Below are 12,979 nucleotides of genomic sequence, written 5' to 3' on the forward strand. Positions count from 1 at the left end.
CGTTTCCTAGGTGACCGCCCACGCCTGGCTCCCAAGCGCAGGAGACCGGGGAGAGGCTCTCTAACCGCAGTGACTGTCTTTAATTGTAACGAAAACTTAAACAGCCTCACGCGGCCAGCGGCTCCGGCATGAGACAGCGCGGCCTGAGAGTGGGACGGAGCGGGGGGAGGTGGGCTGCTGGTGGCCTGGCCCCCCCCAGCACTGCCCCTCTGCTGCGGGGGGGCGAGGAGCCCCAACTCCAGCCCGTTGCCTCTGGGTTCCAGGCTGGCGCTGGGGTTTCCTGCCCACAGCAGCCAAGTGGAGCTTCACCCCATCAGAACTGCCGGCAGGCAAGCCCGGAGGCCCGGGCTCGAGAGGGTGGAAGAGGCGCCCACGGACACTCACCAAGACCAGACTGGACAGACACGCACCCGAACACGGCACACTGCCCCCCGCGACGAAGAGGGGAGCCACAGGACAGGGGCAAAGCGGCTGGGGCACAGGGGCTCCCCCAGGCATGGGAGGGGCGGGGGCAGTCAGAAATGGGGTGGGTCAAAGGGCAGGTCAGAGCCACACCCAGAGCAGCACAGCCTGAGACCCCCGCCTGCCCCGCCCCCAGCCCCACACCTTGGTCTGACGCCCACACAGCCACGGGGCGCGCCCCCATCCTGAGCCAGGACCGGGGCTCTCACGGCAGCTGAGGGAGGGTCCCTGCGTCCACCCCGTCCACCTGTGCTTCACGGGACAGGGTCCCCTCACCAGGCAGCCCAGGGACAGGCCCACCCTGCCGTGGGTCCTGTGGCAGGCTCATTTCCTGCAGACCTACTATGCACTGGGCGCTACAAAGGGGCTCACGGCTGCTCCAGTCAGGGAACAGAAATGCCACCTGTTTCCTGGCTGACCGGTGTGCATCCAGGAGGGGCAGGGCCTCTGTCCCAGGGCCTCGGCCCGGGGCCCCCAGGGGAAGCCGCTGGGTCACAGGCAGGGACACACGGACACGAGGGGAGGGAGGGAGGAGCAGGAAGCGGGGGGGCGGGGGGAGCCACAGAACGTGCCGGAGAGCCGGGGGGCTCCCGCATATCCTCACCTTGAGTCCTGCTTTCAGGGTCAGCACCTCATCCCCAAAGACAGAGCAGACGTGAAAGGGGCCCGAGAAGGGCAGTGACATGATTAAAGGCACTTGGGGGGCAGGCAAGATTTTCCAGATTGGGGGAGGGAGGGCAGGAGAGGAGAGAGAGAGAGAGAGAGGCTGAGACGAAAATTGTCGGGAGAGGAGATAAAGCAGGGCGACGAGCACAGGAAGCCGCGTCAGGCCGGAGGGGCCGGACGGGTGGGCAGGCCGCGCCGAGGGCCAGAGAGGCGCCCACCCCGGCCGAGCCACGGGCAGCCGCGCCGCCTCCCCGGCCTCAGGGTCCCGGGGCTCACGGAAGGGGCAGATGGCAGCACCGACGGGATCCCACAAAGCACGCGAGGCCCTGCTGCACGCCCCTCCCCGCCCGCCCTGACCACAGCCCTGCGTCGGGCCCCCTCGCTCCCAGCCTGCCCAGAAAAACAGAGGTCGCTGCCTGGGCTGAACCCGCTCTGGTCCAGGTCTGAGGGGTTCACCACTGCTGCTCTTTGGGCTGCTTCGGGGCAGAAGCGCTGCCGACCTTTCCGACCCCAGGCCCCAGCTGACAGCCCCCTTTGGGGACGTGGGGGTGGGGACACGTGCCCCCTTCCGATGGATGCCGAGGGTGGGCTCAGCCCAACGCCTCCCCAGCTGGGCAGCCAGCTGAGCCGCCTCTGATCCAGGAGGGCACTAATGTGGGCAGGCAGCGTCTCTGGCCCACGGCCTCGGGGACAGGGCTCCCTCTGCAGGTGTAGACGGGGCGCCGGGGGACCCTGAGCTCAGAGGTACACAGCGATACGCGGACGGGCTGGAGGTCACCAACTTGAACGTTGTGAACTGGTCTGGGTTTTTTTTTCCAACACTAGGAAAACAGCAGGGTGCTGCCATCCCTCCTCTGCCTCCAGCAGAAATGATCCTTGCGAGTCCCCATCTGGGGTCCCAGCCTCGAGCTCGCCTAAAGCAAACAGAACCGCAGGGGCCTGGACAGACCCAGGGAGGGGGAGACCGGTCCCCACCGAGGGCTTGCGAAGCAGGGCAGGAGACCCTGCCCCGAAGGGGACCCTCTCCCACTCCTCGAGAACCTTCCACAAACCGAGACCTGACCGGGGTGATGCGAAGACCCCTCCTCAGAGCTGCCCCTCCTCCCGCCGTCTGACCCTGACCTGCAGTGTCGGGGGGACACCCCGTGGGAGTGGCCACCTGGGTCGCCCTCGGCTCAGAACAGCCCAGGCCCTGTGCTGGAGCTGGTAGGACTGCTCCCCCGGAAGCCCCCCGCGTCCAGTCCGCGGTGCTACAGTCACAGGAGGGCAGGAGCTGCCCCTCAGCTGCTGAGCAGGCCCGGGGCCTGGGGAGGGGCGTGGCCACGGGAAGCGTGATTTAAGGGCCCACATCACCAGCAGGCAGGGCGCCACCCTCAGCAGCACGCAGGCGCATGCACAGCCCGGAGGCAGCCCGCGCCCCCCGAGGACACAGGGCAGGCGCCGAGGCAGCGGGAGCAGGTGGCACTGACCTTGGGGATGGTTCCGGCTGGGGCTCCTTCCTGCAAACAGAAGCACAAGCCTGCTCGCGGGCAGTCCTCCGGGCCGACCCCGTGCACAGCCCAGAGGACCCCCCAAGCTCCCACAGGCCGGGGGCTGCGTGTGAGGGGCCGGAGGAGGCGGGTCCCAGGGGACAGGGAATCCGGAAGGGGTCACGAGAAGTTCTGAGGCTGCGGTCGCTACCGCCCCGTGTTTATGGACACGCGCTTTCATCAGAATCACCGACATTAACAAACTTTCAGAGAGGAAGTGTGGAGGAAGCTCCTCCACAATGGACGCTCAGGATGGCTGAGGTCCTTCACTCAATCACCCCCACGAAGGCTTTTTCCAGATAAGGTCACGTTCACAGTTCCAGGGCATGGATGTGTCTTTGCGGGGCAGGTGGGGGGGCACCATTCAGCCCACTCGGCCGCTCCGCCCACCGAGAGCCCTTCCTTGTCGGCAAACAGGCCTGGTCACGGCACCCTCCCCTCCCCTCTCCTGCAGCCCAGCCCATCTCCTCCGCACCCTCCTCGCGCATCAAGCGCTCGAGGAGTCGCGGGGTTTGTGACTGGGAGAGCCAGCAGGTGCCGCCGCGTGTGTCCACCCGACGCTCCAGGGACGTGCACGGCTGGACTCTTCTTCCCGCCTCAGGCCAGAGCACCAGCCTCCTGGCCCCACGTGGAGCTCCCCTCTCTGTGCCCACCCCGCACCCGGCCGCCCTCAGGATGGGAGCCGAGACCGGGGTCAGCAAAAGCGGAAAGCCACCGGTGTCACCGGGTCCCACGGCAGCCCGACCACCAGCATCCTGCTGCTGCCAGCCCCTTGCCAGGCCCGAGACGCCGTGCCCCGAGTGCCAGCCCAGGCGCCCCCGCTCACCTGAAGGTGAGTCCAGATTTGCTCTTGAGGTTCCGAAGCAGCTCTAACTGGTTCAGCGGCGGGATCAGTCTGCGGCAGGAGGACAGGTGAGTGGGCCCCCGCCCGCCAGAGCCCCAGGGGCCCTCAGCCCAGCTCTCACGAGCATCCGTGTCTCACGCGGGGACACGGGCTGTGCCCGTCACAGGCAGAAAAAGGGGAGGAGTGCACGGCGGCGGCAGACCCCAGGGAGCCCGGGCCCCCACCTCTGGGGCTGGGGCACTGTCTTCATCCTCCCGGGGGCCCCAGCCCTGGGAGTGCGCGGGGCCCGGGCCATCCCTAGAGGGGATGCCTGTGTGGGGCTGGTCCTGCAGGGAGGACAGGGGCTCCCGCCCTCCCCCTTCCCAATCCCTGAACACCCTCAGGGGAAGCACGGTTGCAAACCCAGCCCCCAACATAGTGGCGCTCCCAGACCCCTCTCTACAGAGCCACTCGCTCTACCAAGGCTGAGTGGGGCCGAGGTCACAGGAAATGACTGTGCTGGGCAGAGCCCACAGGGCTGCAAGCGGGCCTCCTGGACGGCTGGCCTGGCCCCGCTCCGAGCCCCTCTTCCCAGAGGCAGTCACACCTACCAGGACAGCCGCACGCCTGGCCCGCCTGCCGGCCCAGCATTCAGTGCTGCGACCACCGGCCAGGAAGCCGAGGGGTGAACAGTCCCTCTGGGATGCCAGGGAGGGTTTTGTACCCCTGGGACATTCCTGGGGAAGGCCAGCTCTCCCACCTCCAGCTGCAGGAGACTCACCCGAGACTCGAGTCCCCACAATGTCTGGGGACACTTCTGACCCCAACCCCACCCCACTCCCAACTCCTCCAGTGGATCCTGGCCACCTTAGGCTCTCACACAGCTTCCACGCCATCAGTGACGCTGCGAGTTTCCAGGCCCTGGTCTCTGCTTCCTGACCCAGCCCCACCTGCTGTGACAACTCCGCCTGCTCTCTGACACCCCCACCTACTCTGTGACATGCCACTGTCTGTGACACTCCACCTGCTGTGTGACACCCCACTTACACTTTGACATCCCACTGTCTCTGACACACCACCTGCTCTGTGACACCCCCACCTACGCTGTGACATCCCACTGTCTGTGACACCCCACCTACTCTGTGACACCCCACCTTGCTCTGTGACACCCCACCTGCTCTGTGACACCCCCACCAGCTCTGTGACACCCCACCTGCTCTGTGACACCCCACATGATCTGTGACACCCCACATGATCTGTGACACCCCCACCATCTCTGTGACACCCCACCTGCTCTGTGACACCCCCACCTACTCTGTGACACTCCCTCCTGCTCTGTGACACCCCCACATACTCTGTGACACCCCATTGTCTGTCACGCCCCACCTGCTCTGTGACACCCCACTGTCTGTGACATCCCACTGTCTGTGACACCCCACCTACTCTGTGACACCCCACCTTGCTCTGTGACACCCCACCTGCTCTGTGACACCTCCACCAGCTCTGTGACACCCCACTGTCTGTGACAACCCCACCTGCTCTGTGACACCCCCACCAGCTCTGTGACACCCCACTGTCTGTGACATCCCACTGTCTGTGACAACCCCACTGCTCTGTGACACCCCAGTAGCTCTGTGACATCCCACCTGCTCTGTGACACCCCCACCAGCTCTGTGACACCCCACTGTGACATCCCACTGTGACAACCCCACCTGCTCTGTGACACTCTCACCTACTCTGTGACACTCCCTCTTGCTCTGTGACACCCCCACACTCTGTGACACCCCACTGTTTGTGACACCCCACGTGCTCTGTGACACCCCACCTGCTCTGTGACACCCCACCAGCTCTGTGACACCCCACCTGCTCTGTGACACCCCACCTGCGGTGACACCTCTCCAGCTCTGTGACACCCCCACCTGTGCTGTGACACCCCACCTGCTCTGTGACACCCCCACCTGTTCTGTGACACCCCACCTGCTCTGTGACACCCCACCTACTCTGTGACACCCCACCTGCTCTCTGACACCCCCACCTGCTCTCTGACATCCCATCTGCTCTGTGACACCCCACCTGCTCTGTGACACCCCCACCTGCTCTGTGACACCTCACCTGCTCTGTGACACCCCCACCTGCTCTCTGACACCCCCATTTGCTCTGTGACACCCCCACCTGCTCTCTGACACCCCACCTGCTCTGTGACACCCCACTGTCTGTGACATCCCACTGTGTGTGACAACCCCATCTGCTCTGTGACACCCCACCTGCTCTGTGACACCCCATCTGCTCTGTGACACCCCCACCTGCTCTGTGACACCCCACCTGCTCTGTGACACCCCAGCTGTTCTGTGACACCCCACCTGCTCTGTGACACCCCACCAGCTCTGTGACACCCCACCTACTCTGTGACACCCCACCTGCTCTGTGACACCCCACCTGCTCTGTGACACCCCCACCTGCTCTGTGACACCCCACCTGCTCTGTGACACCTCCCCACCAACCCCCAAACCCAATCCTGAGCCTCCGGCCTTCTTGAGCCTGGGGACCCCTGTCCCTCCTGTGCACCTGTGTCCAAGCCGTCCTGGGCACCCTCACCCGGTGCACAGCACCACCTCCCGCCACACACACAGCCCTGGCTCCAGCCCTCACTCCCTCCTGTCCCCTCCCACGTCCCTGGTGTCCTCCTCTCCCTGGGCCTCCCTGGATGCCCAGCCTCCTCGTGTGATGTGTCCTTGTCCTTCCCCTGCTCACACTGCCCGCTGTCTCCGAAACAGGAGGATCTGTGACCCCCCTGCACCCTTGGCCCTGACCCGCCCCCGCCCACCTGCCAGTCTGGCTTTGCTTTGGTCCCTCCCAACCCCTCCTCTACCCAGCCACGCCCCCTAGCGCCCATCCGAGTGCCCCCTCCGCCGGGCTCGCCCCAGTCACTGCCATCTCCAGGGCCAGCAGGGGCGGCCCTGCCCCTCTGTTCCCTCTGCCGCCCAAGCCCGGCCAGGCCTGGAACCTGGGAACACTAGCCCTCTCTCTCCCCTCCCCACTCCCCCTCCAGGTCTCTCCTGTCCTCATAGGTCCAGACCTAGCAGGAGGCCTGCGCGGTCAGGTCGGCTCACACCGTGGGCGCAGCAGAGCCCCAGGACTGGACACCGGGACAGAGCTGCTCTCCCCACCCCCTTGGCCACCCACCACGGGGCCTGGAACAGAGACCCTGGGCAGCTGGCCCCACTCGGCCGCCACACACGCAGGTCCAGGGTAGGGGCACACAGTTGGACGTCATGCCTTGGACACACAGAGGCAGGGGACAAAACACGGACGGGCAGGGCCGCGGACAGAGACGCGCAGGCACCACGCACGTGAGGGCCACACACAGCCCCAGTCGTGGAGGACGAGGGTGCAGTGAGCGATGGGAGTGGGGGACACATTGGGGGGCGTCCCCAGGAGCGAGCAGCGGCTAGTCTGGGGTCAGACACCTCCGGAGGACAAGGCCAGCCCCCAGGCCCGGGGTGGGGATGGGGTGCTTCCACAGACGTCAGGGGATGGGGGGCTTCTGGAGAAGATGGACCGAGGGGGCCACCGGGTCTGGGAGGAGCCTGTCGGGCTCTGAAGCAGGGTCCCCCCAACTGCCCGGCAGCCTGGAGCCCCAGGGGTCCAGGGCCAGCAGACGGGGGAGGATATGCTGCTCCCACCACCACCCTCTGCTGAGCGAAGCCCGTGGGGCCCGTGGCCAACGGTGAAAGGCAGGCACTGCTGGGGCGGAGATGCCGAGGGGTCAGGACCCTCCCGCCCCCGGAGCCTGGCCCTACACTGCCCAGCACGGCACCCTCTTCTCTCCTGGGAGCGGAGGGGTTACCTTCCTAACACGGTTCCCACGCAGGGCGCCACGGGAGGCGCAGCACGGTACCACCACTCCGAGGGGAAGCACGGGGCCTACAAAGGGGCCTGGCCCCAGGCACAGGGGCCCTTGTGGAGCAGTGCAGCGCCCCCGTCTGGGCACGGGGCCCCAGACTGAAAGTGCAGCAGGAAGACAGCCGTGCGGGGCAGACACGGTCAGTGGGGCCACACGGATGGACCGCAGGCCCCCTCCGCCCAGGGCCTCACGTCTCCCTCTCGGGGCGGGGGGCGGATGCAGAGAGGGAGACCCCAAGCCCAGAGCTGCCTTCCAGGACCGGGGGCCGCTGGCCGGGGTGCCCCCGAGCTGGGATGGCTGATGCCCCATCTCCACCACCTCTGCACTGGGAGTAAGTGGGGCCCGTGGGGCGGGACCCCAGCCACTGAGACAAGGCAGGAAGCAGACAAGGAACGGAGGACACCTGGACAGACAGACCAGCACGAGAAAGCAGCTGGTGGGGAGGGGCGGTCGGGAGAGGGAACCGGCGAGCGAGGAGGGCACATGTGGCTCCAGGCAGGGCCACAGGCTGGGCAGGGTGGGCTCGGGGGGGCCCCGGAACAGTCCCCAACAGAACAGAACCACACCACACGCTTTCCGCCCATGCAGTCCTACCTGGAGGCCCCGTAGGTTTGAGTTTGCGAGCTTTTTCAAGTGTTTTCACACACACACAAAGGGAAAGGAATGAAAGATTTTAAAAGAACGGGATAAGAAAAAGAAAATGAAAAAAAAATAGTCCAGGAAAGTGGGGGAAACAACAGAACAAAGAAAATTAGCACGAGGGTCAGTCCTGCCTCGGCCGGAGGGCTGAGAGCACAGTGCCTGCAGCGGTTCCGGGAAGCGGGTGGCGCCAGGCCCCCACCACCCCGAAGCTGAGGGTCCCCGAAAGTGCCCGTAGGACGGTGCTGGAGGAGGGAGCGGGCAGATCCCGAGAGAGGCGGGTGGCAGGTAGGGACCCGCAGGAGGACCCTGCCCTGGGGGAGGGCTCCGTGGGTGGACACCCCCAGGGGCAGGTAAGGGGACTCCCCGGGTTGAGAGGCCCCAGGGCTCAGCGTCAGCCCTGAGGTGGGAGGGCGGGCTGGCAGGGCAGCGCCCAGCCCGGGGGCACCTGACCTGCATGGACGCTGGCCAGCCCTCGCCCTTCTCACCTCAGACCTTGTTCTAAGCCGCAGCCTGGCACAGACAAACCCCGGGGGGCACAAGCCGTGCCTGGAAAGCCGCCTGCTGACCACGCAGGCCCCCAGGGAGGCCTCCCCGGCCCCCTCATCTCCCCCTCAGGGCGCCTGGGGGTGTCTGTGCTCTGCCCTGTGGGGACCTCGCTGTGGGGTCTGGGGTGCTCTCCTTACTTGAGCAGAGACTCTTGCCCTCACTGGGGGTCAGAGGGTCAAGGTTATCCTTTTGTTTCTAAACACGGGGCCCCCTGGAGGGGCTGCGGTCCCCGGAACCAGCTAGCATTTACCTCCGCAAGCTCTGGGGGGCTGTCGTCACAAGGTTTACACACTATGCACCTGACAGCAAGGACACTAAGCAGGGGGCGGAATGAAGGTGAAAAATAAAAGCCGCAAACTAGAAAACAGAACAAAATTAATCAAATAATCACACACGATTCCTTTTTGAAAAGTACATACATTTTAAAGAAAAAGAAACAAAAAATAACCAAAATGATGAACAACAACCGAAAAATGGGGTTTAAGAACAAAGGGGGCTGCACACAGGCAGTGCTGGGGAGGTGGGGGAGGTACCTGTACATGGGGACGGTCACCGTGCGCTCATAGTACTGCCACGTGGAGTGCAGGTCCGTGCGTGACAGGTTGGTGGCGTAGAACCTCCAGGCGGACTGCGGGGAGGACAGGACGTCAGCTGGGCACTAAGGGGTCCCACCGGCCTCTCCCAGGGCCTCGCCCCTGCGCATCCCCGTGCACGGGGCTCTGGACTGAGGCCCCGTGCTGCTCCCACCCCTTCAGGCCTCAGTAGCCTCTGCAGAATGGAGACGCGGCGGGGTGCGGGGCACAGGTCAAGCACCCGGCGAGGCTGCAGGGAGCTTCGGTTCTTTCCTCCCATCTGCCCTACCTGACGCTTGGAAGCCGTCACCCGGCATCGTGGTCACCTTCCTTCCCTCCCCGCCCCCTCCTGCCCCCAGCCTGCCCCCCCCAGTCTGCATCGGTCCCTGTGGGTGGTAGCGATGGAATGGTAGCGCGTGGCCTCCTGTGTCTGGCCTCCTTCCTTTAGCACGTTCTCGAGGCCCATCCCTGCCGGAGCCTGCATCCGAGCCTCGTTCTTTCTAAGGCTGAACAACATTCGGGCGTACGGATGGACCACATCTGTGTACCTTTCACCCACCGAGGGACGTCTGAGCTGTCCCCACCTTTCAGCTCCTGTGAATAGTGCTGCTACGAACACCTGTGTGAAGCTTTTTGGCCGAACATCTGTTTTCAGCTCTGTTGGGTGTATAGCTAGGAGTGGGATTCCCGGGTCATGTGATATGTTTAACTTTTTGAGGAACCACCAAACTTTTCTACAGTGGCTGCACCATTTCACATCCCCCCAGCAATGTACGAGGATTCTGATTTCACCACATGCTCATCGACACTTTTTCTTTTAAGTTTAGCCCTCCTGGTGGATGTGAAGCGCTTTTGATTCGCATTTCGTTCATGAAGAATGATGTTGAACATCTTTTTTTTTTTTTTTTTTTTGGCGGTACGCGGGCCTCTCACTGTTGTGGCCTCTCCCGTTGCGGAGCACAGGCTCCGGACGCGCAGGCTCAGCGGCCATGGCTCACGGGCCCAGCCGCTCCGCGGTATGTGGGATCTTCCCGGACCGGGGCACGAACCCGCGTCCCCTGCATCAGCAGGCAGACTCTCAACCACTGCGCCACCAGGGAAGCCCCTGAACATCTTTTAATGTTCTTATTAGCCATCTGTGTACCTTCTTTGGGGAGATGTCTACTTAAATCCTCTGCCCATTTCTTAATTGGGTTGTGTGTCTGTTTGTTGTTGAGCTGTATGAGTCCTTCATATATTTTGGATACCAGACCCGTATCAGATATATGATTTGCAAATATTTTCTCCCATTCTGTGGGTTGTCTTTTCACTCTCTAAAGAGATGCTATGAATAGTGTCCTTTAACGCATGGAAGTTTTAAATTTTGCTAAAGTCTTATTTATTTTTTTCTTTTATTGCTTGTGCTTTTGGTGTCATATCTAAGAAACCAAAGTCATAGAGATTTACATCCATGATTTCAACTAAGAATTTTAGTTTTAGCTCTTACATTTAGGTTTTTAATCCATTTGGAGTTAATTTTGTATTGGTGTGAGGTAAGGGTCAAACTTCACTCCTTTAAAAATGGGTCTCCAGTATCCCAGAACCACCGTCAAAGAGACTGTCCTTTCCTCATTGGATAGATGTGGCACCCAACTATTGAGACTTGTTTTGGCCCAACCCATGGTCTGTCCTGGGGAACGTTCCACGTGCACTTGAGAAGGATGTGTCCTCTGTGGTTGGTGACACATGTCTAATGACAGATGTCTGCAGATCTAGCTGCGTCGTGGTTTGTTCAAGTCCTCTGTCTCCTTAGGATCTTTTGTCTGGTTTTTCTACCCTTTTTTTTTCCTTATGTATTTATCTTTGGCTGCATTGGGTCTTCATTGCTGCCTGCGGGCTTTCTCTAGTTGCAGCGAACAGGAGCTACTCTTCATTGCAGTGGCTTCTCTTTGTTGTGGGGCACGGGCTCTAAGCGCATGGGCTTCAGTAGTTGTGGCACTCAGGCTCAGTAGCTGTGGCTTGTGGGCTCTAGAGCGCAGGCTCAGTAGTTGTGATGCATGGGCTTAGTTGCTCCGTGGCATGTGGGATCTTCCCAGACCAGGGCTCGAACCCGTGTCCCCTGCCTTGGCAGGTGAATTCTTAACCACTGCGCCACCAGGGAAATACCTTTCTACCCATTTTGAAAGTGAGGTATTGAATTCTCCAGGTATTACTGTAGAAATGTCTATTTCATCCTTTAATTCTGTCAGTTTTTGCTTCATATAGTTTTAGGACTCTGTTGTTAGTATATAAATGTTTATGATTGTTAATCATCTTTATAAATTGCCTCTTATCAATACATAACAGCCTTCTTCGTCTTAACTTGTCTATTTTGTCTGATACAAGTGTGGCCAACCCAGCTCTAGGTCACTGTTTACATGGAATATCTTTTTCCATTCTTTCACTTTCAGTGTATTGTCGTCTTTGGATCTAGTACAGTTGGATAGATTTTTATCCATTCCTCCAATCTCTACCTTTTAATTGGGGAGTTTAATCCATTTACATTTAAAGTAATTACTTATAAGGAAGGACTTGCTTCTGCTGATTTTTTGTTTCTCAATTCCTCCATTATTGCCTTCTGTAGAGTTTCATTTTTTCCTAGTTATTATTGAGTCCCTTCTCTTTTCCTTTTCTGGTATTTTTTAGTTGTTTTCTTAAGGGCTACCCTGGGATTATGATTAATTCCATCTTAAATTTGTAACAATCTAGTTTGAATTAACACCAACTCAGCTTCAATAGTGAACAAAGACTCTGCTCTTGCGCGGTCCACCCCCTTTATGTTGTAACTGTTACAAATTACACCCTCTACGTTGTGTGCCCAGAAATACAGATTTATGATTATTGCTTTATGCCTTTGTCTTTTAACTCATATAAGGGAAAAAATGAGTTACAAATCAAAAATATAATACTACTCGCTTTCACATTTACCTGTGTAGTTAACTTTACCAGTGCCTGTGTGGCTTGAGTTACTGCCCAGGGTCCTTTCACTTCCGTCTGAAGAGCCCTCTCCAGCATTTCTTGTAGGGCAGGTCTATTAGCTAAAAACTCCCTCAGCTTTTGTTTTTATGGGAATGCTGTGATTTCTCTTTTGAAGCATAATTTTGCCAGACCAGAATTCTGGGTCGACAGTTTTTCCTTTGCAGACTTTAAACACGTCATCCCACTGGCCCCCATGGTTTCTGATGAGAAATCGGCAGTTACCCTCACTGAGGACCCTTGGACACCAAGAGTCCTTTCTCTCCTGCTGCTTCCAAGCCTCCCCCTGTCTGTGGGCTTCAACAGTTTGATCATAATGAGTCCTGGTGTGAATCTCTTTGACTTTATACTACTTGGATGTACAGATTCATGTCTTTCATCAAATCTGGGAAGTTTCCAGCCTTATTTTTTCAGGTATTCTTTTTGCCCAACCCCTCTTCTCTTTCTGGGGCTCCCATTATGCAAATATTGGTACATTAGATGGTATCCCACAGGTCTCATGGGCTCTGCTCATTTTTCTTCACTTGTTCTCTTTCTGCTCCTCAGACTGAGTAACTTCAACTCACCTGTCTTCAAGTCTGCTGATTCTTCCTTCTGCCTGCTCAGATCTGCTGCTGAACCCTCTAGTGCATTTTTCATTTCAGTTATTGTACTCTTCAGCTCCAGAATTTCTATCTGTTTCCTTTGTATTATTTCTATCTCTATGGACAGTCTCTATTTGGTGAGACATCATTCTTCAGATTCTCCTCATTTCCATGGATTCCTTTAGTCTTTTGTGCGTATTTAAACAGCTAATTGAAAGTCTTTGTCTAGTAAATCAAACATCAGGGCTTCTTCAGGG

General features: G+C 59.6%; 1 protein-coding gene across 21 annotated transcripts in view; it reads right to left on the reverse strand.

Annotated features, from left to right (window-relative positions):
* Positions 1 to 12,979, reverse strand: part of KCNQ2 (potassium voltage-gated channel subfamily Q member 2) — a 57,269-nt gene that overhangs the window by 18,628 nt on the left and 25,662 nt on the right. For 10 of the 21 annotated variants that reach the window (XM_067708709.1, XM_067708715.1, XM_067708713.1 and 7 more), the window contains exons 8-11: positions 9,106 to 9,200; positions 7,979 to 8,008; positions 3,484 to 3,552; positions 2,598 to 2,627 (exon numbers count right to left, since the gene is read on the reverse strand). In XM_067708709.1, coding sequence (XP_067564810.1) covers positions 2,598 to 2,627; positions 3,484 to 3,552; positions 7,979 to 8,008; positions 9,106 to 9,200 — 224 coding nt within the window. Of the gene's footprint in view, positions 1 to 1,066; positions 2,628 to 3,483; positions 3,553 to 7,978; positions 8,009 to 9,105; positions 9,201 to 12,979 lie in introns of all 21 variants that reach the window. The other 11 variants (XM_067708711.1, XM_067708717.1, XM_067708714.1 and 8 more) reach the window with 4 other exon arrangements.

Source organism: Pseudorca crassidens, chromosome 15, assembly GCF_039906515.1.
Source record: "Pseudorca crassidens isolate mPseCra1 chromosome 15, mPseCra1.hap1, whole genome shotgun sequence".
NCBI classification, from domain to species: domain Eukaryota; kingdom Metazoa; phylum Chordata; class Mammalia; order Artiodactyla; family Delphinidae; genus Pseudorca; species Pseudorca crassidens.